Source organism: Mustela lutreola, chromosome 7, assembly GCF_030435805.1.
Source record: "Mustela lutreola isolate mMusLut2 chromosome 7, mMusLut2.pri, whole genome shotgun sequence".
In the NCBI taxonomy this organism is placed as follows: Eukaryota; Metazoa; Chordata; class Mammalia; order Carnivora; family Mustelidae; genus Mustela; species Mustela lutreola.
In genome coordinates this window covers 76770362-76798208 of record NC_081296.1, presented here as the reverse complement: position 1 = coordinate 76798208, position 27847 = coordinate 76770362, and the positions used below count along the sequence as shown (strand labels likewise).

General features: G+C 36.1%; 1 protein-coding gene across 4 annotated transcripts in view; it reads left to right on the top strand.

Annotated features, from left to right (window-relative positions):
- Positions 1-27847, top strand: part of DMXL2 (Dmx like 2) — a 156779-nt gene that overhangs the window by 33722 nt on the left and 95210 nt on the right. For all 4 annotated transcript variants that reach the window (XM_059181546.1, XM_059181544.1, XM_059181545.1 and 1 more), the window contains exons 2-6: positions 67-192; positions 1679-1750; positions 4529-4607; positions 5442-5577; positions 6233-6299. In XM_059181546.1, the coding sequence (XP_059037529.1) occupies positions 67-192; positions 1679-1750; positions 4529-4607; positions 5442-5577; positions 6233-6299 (480 nt within the window). The remainder of the gene's footprint in view (positions 1-66; positions 193-1678; positions 1751-4528; positions 4608-5441; positions 5578-6232; positions 6300-27847) is intronic.

Genomic DNA, 27847 nt, shown 5'->3' with positions numbered 1-27847 from the left:
AACAAAATGTAAGGTATAATTTCACAAGTTTTATATCTCACTTACTGTAAAACTCTTCTCTTTTAGGCATATGGATCAGGCTGTGATATTGTTATTTTGGCAAGTGACTTTGAGTGTGTGCAGATCATTCCTGGTGCTAAGCATGGAAACATCCAAGTCAGCTGTGTGGAGTGTTCTAACCAACATGGAAGAGTAAGGGATCTAATTACCTTATTAAATGTCATCTTTTAATGTATTCTTATCTTTATATACTAGGGTTACCTATAATTTCTTATTAATATACTTTAGAAGGGTATTGGTAGGTGTGGATAAAGTGATAAGATGTCTACAAATTGTAAGGTGCCATTAAGCTGATAATGTATTACTTACCAGTGTATATACTCTTTTTTTTTTCCTGTGTATATACTTTAGTAAGATCTGTAGACCTCACAGCCCAGTGCACATTGATATTCTGCCAGTTGATAATTCTAGCAACTATTAAGCCAATAATAGGGAAGTCAGCCTTTATCTTCTCTGTGTAGCATTCCTTATCTCACCCAAATTATAACATTACAATTTTTTAAAAAATTTTACTTATTTTGTGAGATTAAGAGTCACTGAGGGTTGCTGGGGGGAGGGGGGTTAGGAGAAGGGGGGTGGGTTATGGGCATTGGGGAGGGTATGTGCTTTGGTGAGTGCTGTGAAGTGTGTAAACCTGGCGATTCACAGACCTGTACCCCTGGGGATAAAAATATACGTTTATAAAAAATAAAAAAATTAAAAAAAATTTTACTTATTTATTTGACAGATAGGGATTACAAGTAGGCAGAGAGGCAGGCAGAGAAAGACAGGGGAAGCAGGCTTCTGGCTGAGCAGAGAGCCCGATGTGGGGGCCTGATCCCAGGACCCTGAGATCATGACTTGAGCCGAAGGCAGAAGTTTAACCCACTGAGCCACCCAGGTGCCTCTAACATCACATTTTTATCAAGAAATTTAGCAACTTGTGTCTAATATAATATTTGGCATATAACAGCTGCTTTTTAAAACTTCTTTTAATTTAATGAATGTTTATTTGTTGAGTGAAGACTCTTAAGGTTCTTTCATTTAAATTTTTAGATAGAAGATCTATTTTGAAATAGTTCACATTTCATCATATGTACATCTCGTCTTCCCCCAAATATACAGCAAATGTAATATATATCAAATTGTGGTTATACATAAAGTAAATATAGCATACTTGTGGTATACTGTAGCAGTTCAGTAAAGCCAGTGTTGTGCAGAAGAGTTAAAAATCTGTATAATATAAAAATGAACTTTTCTTGTAATAATTGTAATAATTTAAATAGTTTTAGTGTTCTAGAAGTTTTTTTTTTAAAGATTTTATTTATTTATTTATTTGACAGCAATCACAAGTAGGCAGAGAGGCAGGCAGAGAGAGAGGTGGGGAAGCAGGCTCCATCCCAGAACCCTGGAACCATGACCTGAGTTGAAGGCAGACACTTAATGACTGAGCCACCCAGGCGTACCCAGAGAAGAGATTCTTAAGTCTAGTACTTTTTTAGTTTTACTTGTGGAATAGAATAAATCATAAATACTGTCTTGGGATTGTATTATATGTAATAGTTTATACATTATTGTGAAAGGATGTTGTTTTTGTTTTCTTTTCCTAAATGTTAATGCTTTGTTCATTTCTTTTTAGATTGCAGCTTCATATGGTAATGCTGTTTGTATTTTTGAGCCATTGGGTGTAAATTCTCATAAGAGAAATTGTGTAAGTATTAAATGGTAGTAGAAATTTTTTAGAGTTAAGTTTAGAGTCCAGTCAATAGCAGTGAAGAGCTCCTTAGGGGCCAGTGCTGAAGGTAGTCTGGAATAAACATGTGAAGATGGTCTGGTGCTTTATAGGAAGATCTTTTACATCTACTAGGAATATACTTAAACATTTAGGCAATCTAGTTTTCTACAATATTGCTAATTGAGATTTACCTTGCTCAACCTTAGTTGAACTACTATTATTTCTTGTCTAGATTACTAGAGTAGTCTCTGATATGTTTTACTTCCCCCTTCCCCTTCTCTCTTCTCAACAGCAGGTCATGACACAATTCTCTGCTTTAAACTCCGTATTTCTCATAGACTCAAAGCCAAAAAGCCTTAAAATAGACTGTAGTCTTTCTTCCCTCTAGTACCCCCTTACCACCTCTCAGAGCTCAACTCCTACTATTTCTGTCCTCTCTGATGTCACTCCAGCCAACAGTGGCATTTTTACTGCTCTTTGAACAGCGATTTCCCATCTTAGGGCCTTTGCACTGTTTTTTCTCTTGTCTAAAATGTTTCTTTCTCTAGACAGCTTTAGAACCAGCTCCTGAGGATCCTATAAATCTTTGCTCAATAATACCCTCTCAGTGGGGTCTGCCCATTTTAAAAAGTTGCCATTTGCTTCTGCCACCTTTATTTTAATCCCCATCCTCCTATTTTAAATTATTTTCCATAGCGCTTATGTTATTATATTTGTTATTTATTATTGAGAGTGTAAGCTCCATGGGAGGGTATGTATGGGGCTTTGTTTCTTTTGGTCACAGATGAATCTGAAGTACTTAGAACAGGATCTGGAACGTAACAGATGGTTCTAAATTTTTATTTAATGAAGGAGTTAGGAACTTAAGTAGAGTCACCTATCAGCTGAGTGATCTAGCATATCACATTGAGAACTATTCAAATTCATTCTGGGTGCTGTTATTTTATTTTACTTAAAATTCAGAAAACCTTATATAGTTAGAATCATATATCCTTTTAAAAATCACTACATGCATTAAGACTCCGTTATCACTCACAAATAGTCGAAAATGCCAGTGTGAAATCTGAACGCCAGGAGTATATATTTACCAGTAATTTTTTTAAAGTGTGTTCTTAAATGCATTAAAAAAGTAGATGTGATTTTTTTAAAATTATGCATTTGATTATTTAATATTTCAAAAAAAGTACAAATTAAAATATGATAGTATGAGGAAGTGGATATCAAATTTAAGAGTGATTAAGAGTCACCTAGGGTACATATTAAAATTCAGATTCCAGACCTCACCCTCAAAATTTCTGCTCTGGAGTTGGCCCACATATTGCACTGTGAGAAATACTAAAGGAAAGAGTACTAAGGATGTTTGTAGTTTTTTTTGTGTTTTTTTTTTTAAAGATTTTATTTATTTATTTGACAGACAGAGATCACAAGTAGGCAGAGAGGCAGGCAGAGAGAGAGAGGAGGAAGCAGGCTCCCCGCAGAGCAGAGAGCCCGATGCGGGGCTCGATCCCAGGACCCTGGGATCATGACCTGAGCCGAAGGCAGATGCTTAACCCACTGAGCCACCCAGGCGCCCCAGGATTTTTGTAGTTTTAAGGAATGATTTGGTTATTACTCTAAAATAGATCTATTGAGCAGTATTTAAAGCAGTATTTGACTTTTGTTTGATCAACAATGGAAGGGTTAAAAAAGCATTATATTAAAAAATATAAAATTTTTTGGATAATAAAATTCAGGTTTTGCAGTTATTTTAAAATTCTGCATCTTGATAGTCAAATTACCTTGAATGAAGTATTTGTGAAGTATTCAGAAAATATAATGAGAGGGAATTGCTGTGTGTTAAACTATTACTACTTGTCAGGCAGTTGATCTATAACTTGCCTAAGGTGACATGGCTTTACATTGCACTATATTTCACAAAAGGACATTTTATATTTATGTGCTACAAAGAAATACCAAAACTTTTTTTCACTCTATTTCATTGCGAAGGTCTTTGACTCTTACACTTTAAATCTTCTTTCTACCTTTTAGTATGAAAATGGTAAGAAAAAGGATGGAAGTTCTATAAATGAATACAACATATGTCATATAGGTTTAGGGACTGTATATATTTTATGGTTCAAATTTGCTGACTTTGGGAGATATTTCCAGTTTATTTTAGACATTGAGTCCATAGGATTATGATAATTTGCATTGCTTTCTAATGTGCATTTATTTTGTTTTCACAAACACTTATTGAGTGTCTGCATATGTTCCAGCCATTACAACGCTCAGGACACAAAGCTTATTATAGGTAATTATTGCCCCGAAGAGTTGGAGTTTAATAGGAGAGTCAGACATATGAATGGGTAAAACTCTAGTGTGACCACTGTTAGAATGGTAGTGTGTAGAGTGGTCTCAGTGCTGCCAGGATATCAGAAGAGGCCCCCCTGCAGAGGAGATGATTTGGTTGGGTCTTGATGGCAGCATAGCAATTTGCAGGTGAAGAGGAGAGAAACCGCATATCCCAGGTGTGAGAATGTATTTATAGATGTGGAAGGAAGCCTGAGAGAATATGCTTTGTTTGGGCGAGGCAAGTAGCTCAATATGGTAGGATAAATAATAAGTGGAACTATCTGAAGTTATTTTAGAAACAATATTTTTAAAATAAATATTTACATCTTTGCTTTAGATCATAAGGTCTTAAGAAAATGGTAAAATGGTAGTATTGTGGATATTACTTTAAAAAGTTACGTTTTTCTTTTTTCTTTGTTTCAGCAATTGAAGTGTCAGTGGCTTAAAACTGGGCAGTTTTTTTTGAGCTCTGTGACGTACAATTTAGCATGGGACCCTCAAGGTATTTGGTGATTATATTTAGGAATTATGAAGAGTAAATACTGGTTTTAAATGTATGATGACACTGTGATATAATCTCCCATAATAAGAAAGTGATCAGTAGTGTATTTTCTTTTTGCATGGATGAGTACATATTTTATTTCTTGGTATGTACTGCTTTGTACAATGCTTAATTTACTGTTATTTCTGTGCTTTTCCCCCCTGCCTTTGAATGCTTTATTCCAAGAAACAGTGATGGTTTCCTTAGTTATTAACATGTGCTGTCCTCTACTGTTACTGCATTTAGTAAGAAATAAAATCAGAAATGGGGCTAAAAAAACCCCTATCTCATTTTATTATTTGTGTTTTAGGACATTTTTTTCTTTAAATTTGAAAGATTAGATGCTTCTAATGATAATAGCTATTGCTCCTTTTTATATTCATGATTAATAAAGGTAATTTTTATCTTACATATAGAAAAACAAGTTGCATTAATCTTTAGTTAAGTTTTATATCCTGAGAACATTCTGTGTTTATATATCAGAGGTTTTGGGGTTTGTTTTTTTATTGTACTTTTTCTTTTCTTTTTCTTTTAAAGATTTACCTGATATACAATAGCTCTTTAGCTCTTTGCCAGTAAGCGTTTCTTTTTTGTTCTCAAGTCTCTGCTGAGAACTGCTCTCTCCCTGGTAGTGGATTCTGGGATTTGAAATGGATATGCCCCAAGTATTTTTCATAGGTAGTATTGTTTATTACTTTTCACAGAAAAGTTCATAGACCTAAATACAAGCCCACATGTGCATTTCTTTCTCCAGATAATCCTTGCTTATTCATCAGGGCTTTCTTTAAATTTCAGATAACAGATTGTTGACTGCAACTGATTCTATTCAGTTGTGGGCTCCTCCAGGAGATGACATTCTGGAAGAGGAGGAAGAAATCGATAATAAAATTCCTCCAGTTTTAAATGATTGGAAGTGCATCTGGCAGTGCAAGTTCGTATCCATGTTGTTCTGTTCATTAATTTAAAAAAGCTTCCTAAAATATATTCCCTTTCACAGTGATCTCTATTTTTTGATAGTACCATTACATTTAAAAGCCTAGAAAGTGGACTTTTTCTAACCAAAACCCATTATACTATTATCCTTCAGTCCGTGCTGTAGTTGATTGTTTTAAAAAAACAAAAACATTTTCATAGTTATAACCTCAGAATTTGGGTGGATAAGATTGACATGTGGGAATTACTCATTAATGGATGAGATATGGATGGGGATGTGGAAGGGGAAGATGTGATGAAAATTACCAGCCACTCTTAAGTGGAAGAATGGCTGTACAGTTGACAGTATGGATTATGTGAAGGGGACCAATCAGCCAGGGAGGATGGTGAGCTCAGTTTTTTAACATGTTACATTGAAGATGTTGGTGGGACATATAGGGGAACATATCTTTTCTGCATGTTGATTGCATTCTTCTTTGGCTCTCCAAAGTGAAATTCAGATAAGTTTTATTAATTAATTTGTATTTTGGGGGAGGTGAAATTTTTTATTTTTAGAAAACTCTCTTGTTAGGAAAATCTTATTTTGATCATTTATATATACAGTGTTTCAGATTTTTAAAATTTTGACTCTTCAACTTTTTCTTTTTTTTTAGAACCTCAGTATCTGTACATTTGATGGAATGGTCGCCTGATGGTGAATATTTTGCTACTGCTGGAAAGGTAAAGAACCAAAGAAAAAAGAATGTTCCTTTTTCATTCTCATGTTCAGTTTTCTCTTCTGTAAAATTGGGATAATCCTACTCTGCAAAGCTGGCCAGAATAGTGATAGTATTTGTGAAAGGTCTGGTATGTTGCCCATAGGTAGGAGGCACTTGGGGAAATAACTGCTGCTACTGTTGTTATTATTATTATTTGACTGTTCTTTAAAACTTATATTTTAGGGGCGCCTGGGTGGCTCAGTGGGTTAAGCCGCTGCCTTCAGCTCGGGTCGTGGTCTCGGGGTCCTGAGATCGAGTCCCGCATCGGGCTCTCTCTGGGAGCCTGCTTCCTCCTCTCTCTCTCTTTGCCCACTTGTGATTTCTCTCTGTCAAATAAATAAAATCTTTAAAAAAAAAAAAAAAACTTATATTTTATAAAATTAGTTTTTATGATTAAAGAATAGTAAATGTAAATAATTTAAACAGCAAAATAGTACTACTAGACTCACAATGCAAAGAAGCACCCCTTTCACTCCGTGCTTAATTCCTGTGTCCCAGAGGCAGTTACTCATCAAATTGTGTATTTTGGTATTTCCTTTCAAGTTCCTAAAATAACTTGCTTATGATCCCATTTCTTAACTTTTTTTCCTTTCAGTTTTATGTATCCTCTCTTGCCTCTGTACTATGGAAGCTGGGTATGAACTCCAGCTGCTGTCCCCATGTCCACTTGTGCCACATACACATGTTCACTTTCCTTCCTCCCGTCTTCCTACTGTAGGATGGCTATCATACTTGGGTAGATGTTCACATTATTAAGATTGTGTAGAAACTCTTTGTAGAATAATTACTTTGGAGTTACCAGTTACTTCTTTTTTTAATTCTTTGCTTCATTGTCTATATGCCTAATTCATCTGCAAACCTCTGGCCATCTTTGGATCTCCTCTGGGTAATGTAATCCCACCTAGGAGGTGTCCTGAAAATGTGTGTTCTTTTTGCCCCACTCTGGCTTAGTTGCTCTCCAAGCCGTAAAATAGCAGAGCTATCATTTTTGAATTTTCTTTTACCAGCCTCAGGAGATTCTCTGCCCTGTTTCTTAGCATCATTTATCTTCTTTCTTTGCCCTGTTGGAGATACCCTCTAAGTAGGTTCCTGAGAAGGGTGAATGGGCAAAAAAATTTTTAAGGCATTGCAAAGCCTAAACAATTATTCTTCTTTTGTGCTTCATTTGGCTAGGCATAGAATTGGGTTGAAAATTTTCTCTGAGAATTTTTTACATCCTAGCTCTGTTGCTGTCTATCTATCAGTATTGCTACTTGAGAAGTACAGTGCTGTTAGGACTGCACTCCCCCCATCTCCAGCTTGTAGAGGTTTTAAAAATCTTCCCCTTTTCCCTGGTGTTCTGAAATTTCAAGATGATGTCGTATGGTCAGTCATGTATAGATACCTCAGTGTATACCTCTAAGGGAAAGACTTTTGTGTTCAGACAGTTTGGTGGGCTTGTTTAATCTGAAAACTCATGTCTTTCATTCAGGAGATTATTTTGTATTACTTTTTTGGTGTTACTTCTTTCCCTTCATGTTCTCTTTTTTCTCTTTTTGGATTTTCCCTTACTCAGATGTAGATTGTTTTTTACTGATCCTCTAATTTATCTTTTCTCTCTTCTTCCAGTCTCTCATTTCTTCACCTTTTTGTTTAAATTCTGGGGGATTTTTCAAGTTTAACTTTTTTTTTTATTATGTTCAGTTAGCCAACATATAGTACTTCATTAGTTTTTGATATAGTGTTCAACAATTTGTTAGTTTATAATACCCATTGTTCATCACCACAGGTGCCCTCCTTAATACCCATAGCCCAGCTTTAGCTTTGAAATAATTTTTTCCTGCTATCACATTTTTAATTTTCAAGAATTTTATTCTTATTCTATGAATCTTCATTTTTAAATAATTTTTTTATTTTTTTAAAAGGTTTCACTTATTTATTTGGCAGAGAGAGAGAGAGAGAGAGAGATCACAAGTAGGCAGAGAGGCAGTCAGAGAGAGAAGGAGAAGCAGGTTCCCTGCTGAGCAGAGAGCCTGATGTGGTACTTGATCCCTGGACCCTGAGATCATGACCTGAGCCAAAGGCAGAGGCTTAACCACTGAGCCGCCCAGGCACCCCAATATGAATCTTCATTTTAAGTTATAAAATACTTCATAAGTCTAAAGGAATATATTTGAAATATATAGAATATCTATATGTATATAGAATATATATATATTCTATATACTATATATAGTATAATAATACACATTTACCTACTCCCTGATTTGGGACAAAAACATAAACCAATGGGTTCCTTATCTTTCTGCTTGCATCTTCTCTTTCCTCTCCCACCCAGACAACCAGAATCCTGCATTTTAAATCTTATTTCTTTCTTTTTTTTTCTTTTTTGTTTCACATGTATAAATTCCCAAAAAATACGTTTAATTTTTCAAGGTTTTGAACTTATAAAATTATACCATAAATTTATTGAAATACAACTTCAAGATATTAAAAAAATAAATTTGTGATAATTGCTATTATGTACTTCTTGGTTAATGCTTCAGTAACAAACATATTTAAAAATCACAAAGTAAAATTTTAATTGTGCTTCATTGTATATGGAATTAAAACTTTTATATTATACTACTAGGCAAGAAGAGGTTTTCTAAGAACACCAGGATTCACCCTTTTTGAGTTAATCTCTAGTTATAGACCACTCAACTGTTTTGTGGCTGAGTAATTAGTTGGCCCAGAGGTGGTTGCTCAACAGGTTACAGTACAGACAGGAAGAATCTACAATAATATAGACAGACTGCAGCCATGTGCAGTTCAGTAGTGAACAAATAACTAACAATTTCAAAGTAGCAAGGAGTGTCAAAAACATTTTGAGATATTCACAGTTGCTGTCATGGAATGCTAAAACATTTGTGATTTCTGTGAGAGATAGAGACGTAGGTGCCACTAATACTACTTTGGTTTGTTGCTCATATTCATAACTGAAATTTAGCATTTCCTTCAGTTAGCAGTTATGAAAATAGAGAAGTAATTGTTTTTCGCCACTCAGGTTCATGGTAACTCTGGGTCTTAGTTGGGCTTTCTCAGGAAGCAGATCCCGAGACGAGGGTTCTGGTATAAGTCATAAATAGGGGGAATGATCACCAAGAAATGTCCTGGATTTGAGGCAGAGAAATGAGGGTGCTTCAGAAAGGGTACATTATCATGCAAGTGATTAACAAGCTTGGATCTGAGTATCTCTCGGAGCCAGTGTTCCTCAGAACATCATATTCCTCACACATGTCCCTCAGACACATCGGTTGTTGGTTGGGGGCTAGTTAGGGCAGGGCATTAATTATCAGCAGTCAAAAGCAACTCCTGGAAAACTTCAGGCAAAGATACATAGATGCCATCAGTTAGAACTGGCACGCTAAAATGCTAAGACATGATAGGAAACAGGGTATATATCAAAAGTATCTTATAAATCTTGAATTCTATCCATTGGCCCCTTGACTTAGGGGACCTCAGGTAAAGAACCCAAGACCTAAAATCTGGACATCTGTGGTTTTGTTTTTTTTTTTGATCTTCCGCATTTATTCATGTGGAATAATTTTTGGATATGGTTTGAGGGAGAGGTCCTTTGATTTTTTTTCTATATGGATATCCAGTTGTCCAGCACAATTTATCGAAGTCTCTTCTTTCTTCATTGCTGTGTTTTACCACTTTTGTCATAGACAAAAGTTTGTCATAGACAACATGTAATGTCCATATTTGTGTGGGTCTGTTTCTGGGTTATTTTCCTCTCACTGGCCTTTTCTTACACCAGCCACCAGTCCTAATTGCTATAGCTTTTAAATTGCCTTGGTATTTGGTAGAGCAGGTCCCTCCCATCTTTAAGATTATCTTATCCATGCTTGGCCTTTTGTGTTTTCAAACTAGTGTTTCAGTAAGTACCCAGTAGTGGAATTACTGGATCATATGGTCTTTCTGTTTTTAATTTTTCGAGGCACCTCATACTGTTTTCGTGGCTATGTCTGTTTTCATTTCCACCACCAGTGCACGAGGGTTCCGTTTTCTCCACATCCTTGCCAAGGCCCTTTGTATTTTCATGTAAATTTTAGGATGAGCCTGCTAAGTTTTATTTATTTATTTAAAAGTTTTATTTATTTATTTAAAAGTTTTATTTATTTATTTTTGAGAGAGAGCACACACAAGCAGTGGGGAGGGGCAGAGGCGGAAAGAGAAGAGACACCCTGCTGAGTAGGGAGCCCAGTGAATGCGGGGCTCAATCCCAGGACCCTGAGATCATGAACTGAGCCAAAGCAGGTGCTTTACAGACTGAGCCACCAGACACCCCAAGCCTGATAAGTTTCAAAAAACTAACAAAAATCTCTTGTGATTTTGATTGGTACTGTATTGACTCACTAGGTCAGTTTGGCATCTTTACAATTGAATTCCCATCATGAATGCAACTTAGCCCTTCATTTACTTTAAAATGTCTTATTTTTCTCAGTATTGTTTTACAATATTTTTTGTAGAGGCCCTAAGCATTTATTAGATTCATTCCTAGGTATTTGATGTTTTCAGTGTTATAAATAGTATCATTATGTAAATTTCATTTTGTAATTGTTAGTGGTAGATAGAAAAGCAAATAATTTTTATATATTGGGTTTAAACCTAGCTAGCCTTAATATAGTCACTGATTCTAATAAACTCTCTGTAGATTCCTTTGGTTTTCTATGTGCATAATTATCTGTGATAATGAGAGTTTTATTTCATTTTTTTCTAACTCTCAATAGTTGTATATCTTTTCCTTTCCTTTTTAAATTACAGTATCTAGGACCTCTAGTATAATGTTGAATAAAAGTAGTGAGAGCAATTGTCTTTTTTTTGTTCCAATTTCAAAAGGATACCCTTCACTCTTTACCTCTAATTATGATGTTACTGTAGTTGTTTACTGTTGTTGTTCTTTCTCAAAGGACTTTTCCTTATTTGTAGTTATTAGAGGGTTTGTTTGTTTTTTTAAATCACAAATGATGTTGAATCTTAGGAAGTATTTTCCCTGAATCTAATGAGGTTATCATTTTTACTCTTTCAATAAGATGGACTTATTTTCAAGTATTAAATAAACCTTGTGTTTCTGGAATAACTCCAGCTTGATTGTAATGTATTACCCCTGCTGGATCTGGTTTGCTAATATTTTGTTTAGGATTTGTGAGATCTCTTAGCGTGAGATTTGGCAAATAATTTTTCCTTTTTTAATAATGTCTTTGACAGATTTTGATATCAGTATCATGCTGGCCTCATAAAATGGATTGCCAAGTTCCCTTTTATATACTGTTATGAAAGAGTTTATGCAAGATCAATTTTTTTAAAAGTGTAAGATAGTTAACTTTTTAATAAACTTATGTTAGAATAGTTTTATATATACAGAAAGATTGTGAAAATAGTAGAGTTTCCTCTATTTTTAAAATATGTTAATACATTCATTACAAATAATAAACCAATATCGAAGATTGATGTATTTTTATTCTCAAATATTTGCTGGTGAAGCCATCTGGACCATGAGTTTTCTTTGTAGGTTTAGGTTTTTAAATAGTTACAGGGCTATTTATATTTTATATTTCTTTTTTATTTCAGTTTTGGTAAGCTATCTAGAATTTGCCAGTTTTATCTAAATTTTCAAATTTACTGGCATAAAATTGTGCAGAACATTTTGTCTTTCTAATATCTATAAAACATGTGATTTCATTTTCATTTGTGCCTTCATTTTCTTGATTCATCTCACAAAGGGTTTATCAGTTTTGTAAATCTTTTTGAAGAACTGCAAAACCGATAGGTTTTGCAGACCTATGTATTATATGTTTTTCTGTTTTATTTGTGTTCAGTTTCTCTTCTGTTTTTTTTTTTTTTTCAGATTTCTTTAGATGGATGTTCTTTAGCTTTCTTTATTTGTAGTATATACACTTAACACTGTAAATTTCCCTCTAAGCTTCGCATTATCTCACAAAGTTTTTTTAAATTCCATGTTTTGGTATGTATTATTTTCATAATTATTCTAAGCATACATTTTTCTAGTTTTTGTTGTGGTTCATTCTTTGATCCATGAGTTTTCAAGAGAATGGGTTAGAGTTGAGTTCAGTTATATTGGAGGTGAGGGTAGATGGTTTAGGAGTACTTTATTGGTGGTGACAACTTTTATTTTTCCTTATTAAGTAAAACTTGCAAATAATTTATAGTTAGGATAATTACTACTACTATTATGACAACAGCTTCTAATGATTGAGTGTTATGTAACAGATCCTATGCATGCACAAAACCTGTAGGACAGACAATACTCTCTTTGATCTACAGAAGAGGACATGCAGGTCGAGGACTTCCTGGAGAAGTTAGAACTAGTCAAAAGGCAGATCTGGGGTTTTAGTTCAGATGTATTGGGTGGCAAAACACCATGCCAGCTCACTCTGTTTTTCACAGAGAAAATGTTTATTACAAGTGTGTTTGTGAGGATTCCCTGAGGCTGTGGTTGAGAGTGGTGCCTTTTAGCTTCTGCCAGGTACCTGGGCAAGGGGGCGGGGTGCAAAGCCAACTCAAACTAAATTCTCAACTTGGAAGTTGCTGTGCCATGCAGGTAGTGTGAGTCTGGGTCTCATAGGGCCTGCCTTGTGATTGTAAATGCCCAGTGAAACCTCCTTCCTCCTCTCAGATCCTTCCTTACCATATCCCTTTCAGAGGTTTTCTTCCTCCCTCAATTTCACCTTTTCACTTAGGGATATTCCTTAGTGGCTTTCTTGCGGTTATGCAGGTGCCTCTGATGTGACTTGCATGCCTCGTGCATTGTCTCTGTGTAGCTGTTTAAAACCACAGCTCTGTGCCATGGGGTATTAGCAGATTCCCTTGTGACAGTCCAGTCGGCTGCTTCAGCATTTGTTTACTATGGGTTCTTGCCTGAGAAAATAGATGCAGTTGGAAGAGAACTTTGGTAAGCTCCTACGACCTACCTGTATGTGTTCACTTCCTGGTATCTGGGCCTATATGTCCTGCCTTCCTTTGTGTTGCCATGGGTGAACTGTCTGTGTTTTTATTTTATTTTATTTTATTTTATTTTTATTTTTTGAGAGAGCAAACGAGCAAGCATGGGAGTGGGGGGCAGGGTGGAGGGCAGAGGGAGAGGGAGAGAGAGAGAATCTTAAGCAGGCTCTTTGCCCAGCATGGAGCTGGGGCTCAATCACACAACCCTAAGATCATGACCTGAACTGAAACCAAGAGGCAGATGCTCAACCGACTGAGCCAGCCAGATACCCCACTGTCTGTGCTTTTGAACAAGGCCATTTCTTTCACTTGTTTGCCAGCTCCCATTTGTTTTTGCTTACTCAGAGACATCACTATTGCAGTTGTCTCCTCTCTTCTCCATGAGTTTTCCCTTCTCCACTGGGTCATCACACTGGTGTACATTTCGGACTGAACATGGCCCTCCAACCCCCATTTATATGTTGAAGCCCTAACCCCGGATGTGATGGTATTTGGGTATGGAGCTTTGGGAAGGTACTTAAGGTTAGATCAGATGTCATGAGCATAGCCCTCGTAGGAATAGTGAGTACTTTTACAAGGAGAGATATCGAGAGCTTGCTCTCTTTCTGCGACATGAAGACACAGCAAGAAGGTAATCTAGCCGCACCAGCAACTTCATCTCAGCCTCCAGGCCTCAGAATTGTGAGAAAACACATTTGTTTAAAGCCACCCAGACTATGGTATTTTGTGATGGCAGCCCAAGCTCATTAATACAGCATAGCGTGCCAAACATGCTATAATCTTGTCCATTCCCATTTTGAAACAAACAGCCACAATAAGAAAATCCTCTTTCTCAGGTCACATTTCCTTGTCCTCCTTATGGCACCTTCAAAGAGTTGCTTATAGTTGCTGTCTCCCAGTTTTTCTCCTCATCTTCTGTTTTGCATACTCACTACCGCTCTTCTGAAAGTGTCATTAGCAAGTTCCTGTTACTGAATCCTGTGGTTAGTTCTTTTTTTTTTTTTTTTTTTAAAGATTTTATTTCTTTATTTGATAGAGAGGGAGATCATAAGTAGGCAGAGAGTCAGGCAGAGAGAGAGGGGAAAGCAGGCTCCCCACTGAGCAGAGAGCCCAATGCGGGGCTGGATCCCAGGACCCTGAGATTATGACCTGAGCTGAAGGCAGTGGTTTAATCCATTGAGCCACCCAGGCACCCCCTGTGGTTAGTTCTTACTAACCTAATGGCATGAGTTAACACAGTTGGTTACTTCCTCACCCTTGAACGCTTTCTTTAGTTTACTCCCAGGACACAGGTCACTCTTGATTTGCTTTTTACTCTCTGGCTGCCCCTCATTAGTTTGCTGATATCACCCTTACTCCCCTACTTCTATATGTTGGAGTTCCCTTGGGCTTATTTCTTAGACCTCTCCTCTGACCATACTCACTCCTTTGGCTGTGTCATTTATCTCATGGCTTCATCTTTTGCCTGTACCTCTCCTCTGAGCTCCAGGATGATTGTGTGTGTGTATGTGTTTGCGCATGCACGCACGCACGCGCGCACACACACACACACACACACATATGTACCTTAAACTAATATGTGTCTTCAAGTAAACATGTCTAAAACAGAACTCCTGATCTCTGCCTCCTACCACTACCCCCCGATGGCTCTACCTTCAAAATACATCCACAGGGTGCCTGGGTGGCTCAGTGGGTTAAGCCGCTGCCTTCAGCTCAGGTCATGATCTCGGGGTCCTGGGATCGAGTCCTGCATCGGGCTCTCTGCTCAGCGGGGAGCCTGCTTCCTCCTCTCTCTCTCTGCCTCTCTGCCTACTTGTGATCTCTGTCAAATAAATAAATAAAATCTTAAAAAAAAAAAAATACATCCACAGTCTGCTCACTTCTGTACCACCTCCATTGTTACAATCTTTTTGAAGCCTCCATCACTTATTATTTCTTTATTGTATTAAATTCTTTATTGTTTCTCCCAACTTATGCTATGTTCCTATACCGTGTATTTTCAAACCAGTGGCTAGAGTGATCTTTTCAAAATGTACATCAGATAATGCCATTTGTCTGTTCAAAACTATCAGAAGTTTTCCCATTTCAATCATTAAAAACTCAAGTCTTTATGATGGTTTTCTAGGCCTGGCTTATGCTTGCTACATTTCCCATTGCTTCTTTGACCTTATCTCCTGTTACTTTCCTCCTTAGAAACCTGACTTCAGCCACATACCCATTGTGATTTTTTCTAAAAATAGCTTTTGCACTTGCTTGCCCTCTACCCAGAAACCTGTCCTCCCAGAGACCTGAATGGCTTTTCCCTTTAATGTCTTCGGTGTCACCTTTTTTTTTTTTTAAGATCTTTTATTTATTATTTATTTGACAGGGAGATCACCAGTAGGCAGAGAGGCAGGCAGAGAGAGAGAGAGAGAGAGAGAGAGAGAGAGAAGCAGGCTCCCTGCTGAGCAGAGAGCCCGATGCGGGGCTTGATCCCAGGACCCTGAGATCACGACCAGAGCCAAAGACAGAGGCCCAACCCACTGAGCCACCCAGGTGCCCCTAAATGAGACTCTTCTTAAGAACATTTTTAAAAATTGCATTCCGTCTGCCACGATATTTTTTGTTCCCTTTTCCTGTCTTAATTTTGCTCCTAACACTTATCACTAGGAGTCTGTACTATTTTTCTGTTACTGCATAACAAATGACCGCAGCCAGGGGCTTAAAACCGTGCATTTACTATCTTGGCTTGTGTGGGTTAGGTGTCTGGATGTGGCTTGGATAGGTGCTCTGGTTGGGATTCTAAGTAAGGGCTGTGGTAAAGGCACCAGCTGGACTGAATTCTCATCCAGAGACTTGACGAGGGCAGAATCCTTTTCCAAGCTCACTCAGGGTATTGGCAGAGTTCATTTCTTGGCAGCTGTATGACTGAGGGCTTGACTTTTTCCTGACTCTTGGTTGGAGGCCTCCTTCAGGACCTAAAGGCTGCCAGTAAGTAGTTCCTTGCCATGTGGGCTTTTTCTCCCTCTCCCTTTTCCCTACTTTCTCTTTCTCCCATCTGCTTCTCTTTCCTCCTCTTCTTCCCCCTCACAGATAACAGAGCTATCTAAATGATTTGGCAGGGTAGTTAGTAAGGAACCAAAGGATAATTGAGGGAAATAAATAATGATAAATAAATTGAAAGAAAAAAATTAGATTTTAAAAACAAACACTGAAAAACTTGATAAGCCAATTAAATCGCCTACATGTTAATAAAACCCTAATATTTAATTTTTTAAATAAAATGAAATTTTTAAATAAAAAGAAATTAATAAGAAATTTTTAAATAAAAAGAAATTTATGAGATTAAGAGTCACTTATGGTTTGTCTCCCTCCCAATCCCATCTTGTTTCATTCATTCTTCTCCTACCCCCTTAATCCCCCATGTTGCATCTCCACTTCCTCATATCAGGGAGATCATATGATAGTTGTCTTTCTCCGATTGACTTATTTCAAATTTAGCAGATATTTTTTTGAACACCACACGTCCTGAGCTGTTCTCTGTGTTGGCAGTCTTGTGATGAAGAGGATAGACAGGGTTGCTGTGTGCATGCAACTTGACTTGTAATGAGGAAAGACAAAAAAAATCATGTATTAATAAATACTATTCAGAAAATTAAAACAGGATGATGTAGTAGTGTGACTTTGTGTCTGTTTGGGTGGATGATCTTTAGAGAATACTTTTCTGGGGAAGTAGCTTTGAGAACTGAATAATTGGAAGGGGTCAACTGTATGAAGTTCAGAAGAAAGGGTATTTTTGGCCAATGGGACACCAAGTGTAGATGCTCTGGGATAGGAATTAGCAGGTCTTGTTAAAATACAGTAGAATGCTGGAGCGTAATGGCTAAATCAAAGTATGCATTTGGTTAAGAAATCAAATAGAGGGACGCCTGGGTGGCTCAGTTGGTTAAGCAGCTGCCTTCGGCTCAGGTCATGATCCCAGGGTCCTGGGATCGAGTCCCACATCGGGCTCCTTGCTTGGCAGGGAGCCTGCTTCTTCCTCTGCCTCTGCCTGCCTCTTTGTCTGCCTGTGCTCGCTTGCTCTCTCTCCCTCTGTCTCTGACAAATAAATAAATAAAATCTTGAAAAAAAAAAAAAAAAAAAAAAAAGAAATCAAATAGAGTAAGATGTACTCTACATCCTCACCAGCACTTCTCATTTCTTGTGTTTTTTATTTTAGCCATTCTGGCAGGTGTAAAGTGATATCTCTTGTGGTTTCGATTTGCATTTCCTGATGATTCGTGATGAACATTTTTTTCATGTGTCTGTTTACCATCTGTATGTCTTCTTTGGAAAAATGCATATGGCATGTCCTCTGCCTATTTTTAAATTGGATTATTTGGGGTTTTTTTGTGTGTGAGTTGTATAAGTTCTTTATATGTTTGGATATTGCATCCTTATCAGATCTGTCATTTGCATATGTCATTTGGTAGGTTGCCTTTTTTGGTTTGTTGATGGTTTCCTTTTCTTTTTCCTAAAAAGCAAAAGCTTTTTATTTACGTATTAATAGTTTAATTTTTGCTTTTGTTTCCCTTGCCTCAGGAGACGAATCTAGAAGATGTTTCTATGGTTGATGTCAAAGAAATTTCTGCCTGTTTTCTTTGAGGAGTTTTGTGGTTTCATGTCTCACATTTAGGTCTTAAATCCATTTGAGTTTGTTTCTGTGTAGGCTACAAGAAAGTGGTCCCATTTTATTCTTTTGCATGTAACTGTCCTGTTTTACTAGCACTGATTGGTGATGAGATGGTCTTTTTTTCCATTGTATATACTTGCCTCCTTTGTCATAGATTAATTGACCATAAAAGCATGGGTTTATTTCTGGACTCTCCATTCTTTTCCATTGATCTATGTGTGTTTTGTGTTAGTACTGTACTGTTTTAATTACTACACCTTTGTAGTGTATCTCAAAATCTGAAATTGCAATACCTCCAGCTTTCTTCTTCTCTTTCAAGATTGCTTTAACTATTCAGGATCTTTTTGTGGTTTCATGCAAATGTTAGGTTTTTATGTTCTAGTTCTGTGAAAGATGTTAGTATTTTGGTAGGGATTGCATCAAATTTGAGATTGCATTGGGTACTGTGGACATTTTGACAACATTAATTCTTCCAGTTCACTAGCGTGAAATATCTTTCCATTTGTTTGTGTCACCTTTGGATTTTTTTTTTTTAAGATTTTATTTATTTATTTGACAGAGATCACAAGCAGGCAGAGAGGCAGGCAGAGAGAGAGAGGAGGAAGCAGGCTCCCTGCTGAGCAGAGAGCCCGATGCGGGACTCGATCCCAGGACCCTGAGATCATGACCTGAGCTGAAGGCAGCGGCTTAATTCACTGAGCCTCCCAGGTGCCCCACCTTTGGATTTTTTTGTCAGTGTTTTTTGTTTTGGGGGATTTTAAAAAAGATTTTATTTATTTATTTGTCACAGAGAGAGCGCAAGGCAGGGGGAGCAGCAGGCAGAGAGAGAAGCAGGCTCCCTGCTGAGCAAGGAGCCCAGTACAGGACTCAACTCCAGGACCCCAAAATGATGATCTGAGCTGAAGACAGGTGCTTAGCTGAGCCACCCCGGTGTTCCTATCAGTGTTTTATAATTTTCAGAGTATAGTTATTTCACCTCTTGGTTAAGTTTATTCTTATGTATATTATTCTTTCTGGTGCACTTGTAAATGGGATTGTTTTTTAAATTTTTTTTTGCTACCTCATTATTAGTATATGGAAATGCAACAAATTTCTGTATATTAATTTTGTATGCTGCGATTTTACTGAAGCCATTTATCAGTTTAGTAGTTTTTTTCATAGACTCTAGGGTTTTCTATAGATAGTATCATGTCATCTGTAAATAGTGAAAATTTTACTTCTTTCTTACCAATTTGAATATCTTTTATTTCTTTTTCTTGTCTGATTGCTGTGGCTAGAACTTATAGTATTATGTTGAAAAAAAGTGAGAGTGGACATCCTTGTCTTGTTCCTGATCTTAAAGGAAGATCTCTCAGGTTTTCACTGTTGAGCATGATGTTAGCTATGGGTTTTTCATATATAGCCTTCACTTATTTATTTATTTATTTTTTCATATACCTTTTTTTGTTGAGGTATGTTCCTTCCAGACCGACTTTGTTGAGGGTTTTTATCATGAATGCATATTATACTTTGTCAAAATGCTTTTTGTGTATTTGTTGAGATTATCATATGATTTTTGTTGTTTCTCTTGTTAATGAGATATATCACATTGGTTTGTGAATATTAAACCACCTTTGCATCCCTGGGATAAATCCCACTTCATTGGGGTGAATGACTTTTTAAATGTAGTCTTGGATTTGGTTTGCTAATATTTTATTGAGGATTTTTACATCTCTGTTCATCAGAGTTAGTGGCCTGTAGTTTTCTTTTTTTGTAGTGTCTTTATCTGGATTTGGTGTCAGGGTACTGCTGGCTTCATAAGAACGAATTTTCCTTCATCTTTTATTTTTTTTGAATACTCCCCCATTAATCTTAATGTATCTAATTATCTCTCTTTGCTTACTCAGTGTGTTATATTTGCCTCAGCTGTGTGTCACAACTGGCTGAACTTTGAGACTGCTTTAGGATGTGTGGTCTTTTTTAAAAAATTTATTTATTTATTTTTTAAAGATTTTATTTATTTATTTATTTGACAGAGATCACAAGTAGGCAGAGAAGCAGGCAGAGAGAGAGAGAGGAGGAAGCAGGCTCCCTACTGAGCAGAGAGCCCGATGCGGGGCTCAATCCTAGGACCCTGGGATCATGACCTGAGCCGAAGGCAGAGGCTTTAACCCACTAAGCCACCCAGGGGCCCCGGATGTGTGGTCTTTTGACAGGGTCATGTGGTACATTAAAAACTACTACTGACCCATGTAAGATGATTAGTGTTCATTGTTGGACCATCTACTGAATTTGAACTCTCATCTCTAATGAATCAAAAAGATGCCTTTCTATTGAGTAGAAACTGAGTAATAAGTAGTAACTAAGTAATAAGTACACAACTGAGTAATAAGACTAAAACTACATCTTCTTAAATGGGATATCTAGATTTTAAGCTCCTTGAAGGTGGTTCAGTTTACCTGTTCCATAATGCTCAGTATCTTTCTTTGAATTTTTATTACAGTAGCTTTAGCAATGGACTGTTGAGTATTTTTTCCACAAGTAATACTCAGTTTTCCTTGCATTAAAATTCTTCAGTTTTCCTAAGAGCTAAGTGTTCTGTAATTCAAATGGAAAGAAAAGAATGCCTTACTGGTAGGGATACTTTGGAGGTTAATAAAATGCATCACAGGTTTAAAAAGCTTATTTCCTCACATTTTTCAGAAGATACCATGTCTAATTAAGATCTTGAAAAAAGAACAGAGAATAACTTGGTAATGTTGGCATTCCCCCCACCCCCACCCCCCCACCACAATCTGTTCTGCCTCTGTTAATAAAGCCAAGTTTGTCTGACTTGATGAAGCAGATGGTAAGTGTGTCATCTACCACTAGAAGTCATTTTCACCGTTTCTGCTATGTATTTCAGGATTTCATTTCAGGTGTTGTGGCACCCATTCAGTTACCTTCAGGATTTTTAATGTTTCCATTCATTGAGCACTTTTGCTAGTAAGATCTATTTTTTATAAGTGTGGTAAATTAAATTTTCTTGGACTTCATAGTATTTTAACTTTTGGGACACCTGGGTGGCACATTTGGCTAAGCATCTGCCTTTGGCTCGGGCGGGTCATGATCTCAGGGTCCTGGGATTGAGTCCCACATCAGGCTCCCTGCTCAGGAAGGAGCTTGCTTCGCCCCTTCCTCTCCCTCTGGGGCTTCCGTGCCTGTGCTTTCTTTCTCTCTGTCAAATAAATAAATAAAATCTTAAAAAATAGTATTTTAACTTTTTATCTGAGCTTTAAAATCTTATTTGTTCAAGAGCCTTTTTTCCACCACAAGGTATACCTGATTACACCTTCAACTCAAGAATTAGTTTTTTTCAATTTTGTTTGCTGTATTTATTTAAATTGTTTGTTTATGAGGTTTATATCTGAACATTTTCTAAAACACTTGGTTATTTTATAAAATTTGAAAATTATTTAAAACACTCTTTTCTTGGAGTGCCTGGGTGGCTCAGTTGGTTAAGCATCTGACTCTTGGTTTCAGCTCAGGTTATCATCTCAGAGCCCTGAGATCAAGCTCTCTATCGGGCTCTGCACTCTATGCGGAGTCCGCGTGAGAGTCCTTGAGATTCTTTCTTCCTTCCTCCCACTCACCCTCTCCTTCCCTCCCTGTTTGCAGTCTCTCTAACTCGAAAATAAATAAAATCTTTTTAAAAAATTAAAAAATAAAACACTATTTTCTTCAGAAAAAAAATGTTTTTAAAGATTATTTATTTATTTATTTGTCAGTGATAGAGGGAGAGAGAGCGAGCAAGCACAGGCAGACAGGCAGGCAGAGGCAGAGGGAGAAGCAGGCTCCCTGCTGAGCAAGGAGCCCGATGTGGGACTCGATCCCAGGACGCTGGGATCATGACCTGAGCCGAAGGCAGCCGCTTAACCAACTGAGCCACCCAGGCGTCCCCAGAAAATTTTTTTCTTAATAGAGGATCATAATCCCAAAATCATAATTTTAGGGCTTGGATAAGAATTTTTGAGAAGAAAAAAAGAGAGAAGAAAAAAAAAGAATTTTTGAGAAGGATGATTTTGGCAGGAAGGAAAGGAGAAGCCTACAGAATGTTTCCAGAAGCTTTTCTTCCTCTTGAAAGCACTTCTCTGTTCCTAGATTCAATGTTTTGGTTATTTAAGGATTGGCTTCTTAAACTTCTTCCTTCTTTAAAGTGGAAATATCTTTACTTTTAAAATAAGATATGTATTTATGATAAAAAGACATGCAGAGAAAATGAAAATCCCCTTCCAAATAGTCTTTCAATAAAAAAGGTTACTGTTTTCTGTTCAATATATATTCTTTCAGACTTTTTGATGTCTTTGTAAACCACCCATATATGCACACATACTCAAATTAGGTCATATTCTTTAAATGTGTATTCTTTTTAACGGTGACATAATTTTTCATTATATGAATGAATATACTATATTTTAACTTGATTAATGAACATTAAGTGGTTCTGATTTAATGAATTTTATTAATGAACATTAAGTGGTTCTGATTTTTCTATTGCTATGAAAAATGAACAAACTTGTACATAAATCTTGTCCTGTTGTTTCCTTTTTATAATTTATTGAAATATAGTTAAGATAAAATGTATATTTCAAGTGTATAACTTAATATACACCAAATATATTTTATATAAATATACTCAATACATTATATTAATATAGCACATTAACTATATTAACATATAACTGTGTATATTAACTATATAACTAATACATTAATTTTATATAGTTATATTTTATGTAATTATATAAAAGGTATTAATATAATTAACATATTAAAATAGTATATTAACTTTGTTGATATTCTTTATTATACTTAATATACTACATTAATAAATATATTAATATCTTGATATATACTTTAATATATTTTATATAAATAAAATGTATATTTTAAGTTAAGTGAGTCTAGACAGATTTATAGACTTTCTCAAGATTGCTTTGACTATTCAGAGTCTTTTACAGGTCCATATAAATTTTAGGATCTTTTGTTCTAATTCAGTGAAAAAAAGTACTGATATTTTGATAAAGATTTAATTGAATCTAGATTGCTTTCGGTTGTGTAGACATTTTAACAGTATTCTTCCAATCCATGAACATGGTGTATCTTTCCATTTGTTTTTGTCTTTTTAAATTTATTTCTTCAGGGTCTTACAGTTTTCAGTGTGCAGGTCTTTCACCTTTTGATTAATTTATTCCTGGGTATTTTGTTCTTTTTGATGCAGTTAATGAGATTATTTTCTTAGTTTCTCTGTTCTTTTATTATTAGTGTATAGAAATGCAACAGACTTCTATATTTTGATTTTGTATTCTCCAACTTAACTGGATTCATTAATTCTAACAGTTTTTTGGTAGAGTCTTCTTAGGGTTTTTTGTAAGTAGTAGATCATCTGAAAATAGTAACATTTTACTTGAAAATTCCTTTCCTTTCTTTTTCTTGTCTGATTGCTATGGTTCTAGTACTGTGCTGAATAATAATGGCAAGAGTGGGCATTTTGTTTTGTTTCTGATCTTAGGGGAAAACTTTTAGCTTTTTATCATTGAGTATGATATTGACTGTAGGTTTGTCATATACAGCTTTTATAATGTTGAGGAATGTTCCCTATATACCACTTTGTTTAAAGTTTTTATCAGGAATGGATATTTGGTACATGCTTTCTCTGCACCTATTGAGATGCTCTTAGGAATTTTATCCTTCATTTTGTTCATGAAATGTATCATGTTGATTAATTTGCATAAATCAAACCATCCTTGTATCCCTAGAATAAATACTACTTGATTTTGGTGAATGATTCTTTTAATTTGTTTTTAAATTGGTTTGATAAGATTTTGTGGAGGATTTTGCATCTATATTCATCAGGGTTATTGCTCTGTAATTTTTTTTCCCCTAGTGTTGTATAACATTATTTTTTGTAATTTTCTTTGTGAGTGTGTATGTGTGTTTTTGTCTGGTTTTGGTATCGGGGTAATGCTGGCCTCATAGAATGAATTTGGAAGGATTTCTCTCTCTCCTATTTTTTGGAATACTTTGAGAAATTTTTTTTTAAATATATTTTTTAAGATTTTATTTATTTATTTGAGAGAGAGAGAGCATGAGAAGGGGAAGGCTCAGAGGGAGAAGCAGACTCCCTGCTGAACGGGGAGCCCGATGTAGGACTCAGTACCAGACTCCAGGATTACGACTTGAGCTGAAGGCAGTTGCTTAACCAACTGAGCCATCCAGGTGTACTACTTTGAGAAGTATTAAATATTTGGTAGAATTCACCTGTGAAGCCATCTGGCACTGGACTTTTGTTTGTTGGGATTTTTTTTTTTATTACCAGTTCAACCTAATTACTAGTAATTGGTCTGCTCAGATATTTTCATTTCTTGATGATTCAGTCTTAGGAGGTTGATGTTTCTAGGAATTTATCCATTTTTTTCCTAGGTTGTTTAATTTCTTGGCATATAATTTTTTTTTTGTGGTAAGCTGTAATTTTTTTTGTATTATTGTGGTGTTTGTTGTAATTTCTTTTTCATTTCTGATTTTAAGTCATTTTTTTTTCTTTGATTAGTCTGGCTAAAGGCTTAATAAGTATATCTTTTCAAAGAACCAGATCTTAGTCTCAATTGATCTTTACCATACTTTTTTAGTCTTGATTTCACTTGTTTATGCTCTGATCTTTATTATTTCCTTTCTTCCATTCATCTTGGGCTTTGTTCGTCTATTTCTAGTTTCCTTAGTTGCAAGGTTAAGAGATTCTGATTGTTTCTTGAGGTACACTTGTATCTTTCAGACTTTCCTCTTAGAACTGCTTTTGCTGCAACCTCCAGATTTTGAACCATTGTATTTCATTTTTATTTGTCTCCATGTATTTTTTTTGATTTCCTCTTTGATTTTTCATTGATCCATTGGTTGTTTAGTGGCCTGTTGTTTTTGTTTAATCTGTGTTTTTCTTTAACCACCCCCTCCCCCAGGATTTTGGGTTTTTTGGGTTTTTTTTTGTAATCGATTTCTAGTTCATACTCTTGTGGTCAGAAAAGATGCTTGACATATTTCAGTCTTCTCAGATTTATTTAAAAACTTGTTTTGTGGCCTAACATGATCTATCCTAGAAAATGTTCCATGTGTACTTGAATAGAATGTGTATTTTGCTGTTTTTTGGGTGGATGGTTCTACATATATCTGTTAAGTCCATATGGTTTGATGTGTTGTTCAAAGTCACGGTTTCCTAATTGATTTTCTTTCTGGATGACCTATCCATTAACACAAGTGGGATATTTAAGTCCTCTACTATTACGGTGTTACTGTCAATTCCTCCATTTTTGTCTGTTAATACTTGCCTTATATATTTAGTGCTCCTATATTGGGTGCATAGATATTTACAATTGTTGTATTCTCTTGTTGGATTGAAACGTTTATTACTGTGTAATCCTCTTTTTTTTTTGGTCTTATTATGGTTTTTGTTTTTAGTTTTTTTTTGAGATAAAGCATGTGGGTGGGGCAGTGGGAGAGGGATAGAGAGAATCCCGGGCGGGCTTCACAACCAGCATGGACCCTGACATGGGGCTCAATCTCATAACCCTGAGATCATGAGCTGAGCTGAAACCAGGAGTCAGACGGTTAAATTGATTGAGCCACCTATGTGCCACTATAATTTTCTTTTTTCTAATTATAGCCTTTTCTTTCCACTTAAAGAGTTCTCTCACTGTTTCTTGTGAGGCTGTTTCAGTGGTGATGAACTCTTTTTTAACTTTTATTTGTCTGGGAAGATTTTTTCTCTCTTTTAATTCTGAATAATCTTGCCTGGTGGAGTATTCTTGGTTGTAGGTTTTTTCCTTTCAGCACTCTGAATATATCATGCTGCTTTCTTTTGGGCTGCAAAATTTATGCTAAATAGGCAGCTGATAACCTTGGGTTTCTCTTGTATGCAACTGTTTTTCTTTGCTGCTTTTATGATTCTTTATCTCTAATTTTTGCCATTTTAATTGTTATGTATCTTGGTGTGGACCTCCTTGGGTTCATCTTGTTTGGGACTTTTTTTTGTTTTGTGGGTCTGGATATCTGTTTTCTTTCCCCAGGTCAGGGAGGTTTTCAGCTAGTATTTCTTCAACGTCATTTCTTTCTAGTCAAGTCTCTGCCCTTTCTACATTTTTCATTGTGACCCTCTCTATGATTATCTGTGGAAGATCTGTTTTGCTAGTCTTCAAGTTGTCTTTAGAGTTGCTATACAAATAGTTGTTGCTTTGGCATGTCTGTCAGAGGAGGTTAAGGTCAGGACACCATCTTTCCTACCTTCCCTAACTTTCTAGTAAGTTATGAAATTGGGTGGTGTAAGTCCTCTAACTTTGTTTTTTCTTAAAAAAAATTTTTTTGGGGGGGTGCATGGGTGGCTCAGTCATTGAGTATCTTAGACTCTTGATTTTTGGCTCAGAGCATGATCTCAGAGCTGTGGGATCAAGCCCCACATTGGGCTCCCTGCTCAGCATGCATTCTGCTCGTCCCTCTCGTCTACTCTTCTCATTCATTCATGCTCTCTCTCTCAAATAAATAAAATCTTTAAAATACGTATTTTTGGTGGTATTGTTTCTTTGATGTCATACAAATTTTAGAATAAGGCAGTCAGTTTCTACCAAAAAGCTTGCTGTGATTTTTGGCTGTGTTCACATTAAATCTTTATAGATTAGTTTGGGAAGAATTGAATCAGTAACATTTGTATTTCACATCCCTGAAGGTGGTATGTTTCTCTTTTTATTTAGGTTTTTGTTCTCTTAGCAGTGTTTTGTAGTTCTTAGCATACATGTACTATTCCTGATTTGTTATCTTCCTAATGTAAAAGGTATTTAAACAAATTATATTTCCAATTTTTTCTAATATGTAGAAAGAGAATTGCTGTTTGAGTTTTGATCTTTAGTCTTACGGTCTTGTTATCAGGTATAATTTTGTTTTTGTAGATTCTTTAGGATTTTGTGAATAAAGACAATTTTACTTTTCTAATTTGGAAATTTTCTAGCTGTATTTCTGTTAATGATTTCTAATTCACTTTTGTGTGGTTTTAATTTTAGGCACTAATAGATGAAAATGGGACTGCTCCATTTGAGTGAGGGATTGCTGGTGGTATAGGAGATAGGGACTAGAATTGCCACATGTTCAGGGAGGCACTCTGCCTTTTCTTTATGAAGGCTCAGGGGTTTCTGAGGTGTCTCTATGGTTTTTATAGTATATGGCCTGAAGCCACTGCTATATTATGCAGTAAATTAGGTTAGGTGAAAATAATGCTAAGTTGAAGAAGGTACTTGGAAGAAAGCAACTAGTACATCGTTAAGTGGTTGTCTCAGAGTAAGCCCTTAAAGAGATTTGCTGTATAATTCAAATATACAAATAAATGAGACCTTAGTGGAAACATACATTATGTAATATAAACTGAAAATGAGTACCAAGATGGTAAAACCCAGAAATGTTTGTCTAGTGTAGATGATAGTGTTTGGACCTACACGCACTTTCCAGGAATACATAATTACATAATTTCATTGTTTCTTAGAGTGAGATTTTTGCACGGATGATATTGTATTATTTCCCATAAGACTCTATTCAGTATTGAGGATAAAGCATTATAAAGTAGATGCTTTCTGTTAAATAAGATAAAATTATTTTGGCCTTTTTAATTTATTTTTTTAAATTTTATTTTATTTTTTCAGTGTTCCAAGATTCATTGTTTATGCAGCACATCCAGTGCTCCATCCAGGCAATATGTTCCCTCCTTTATTTATTTATTTGTTAGAGAGAGCGAGGGAGTGAGAGAGAGCACAAGCAGGTGGAGCAGCAGGCAGAGGGAGAAGCAGGCAGAGGGAGAAGCAGGCTCCCTGCTGAGCAAGGAA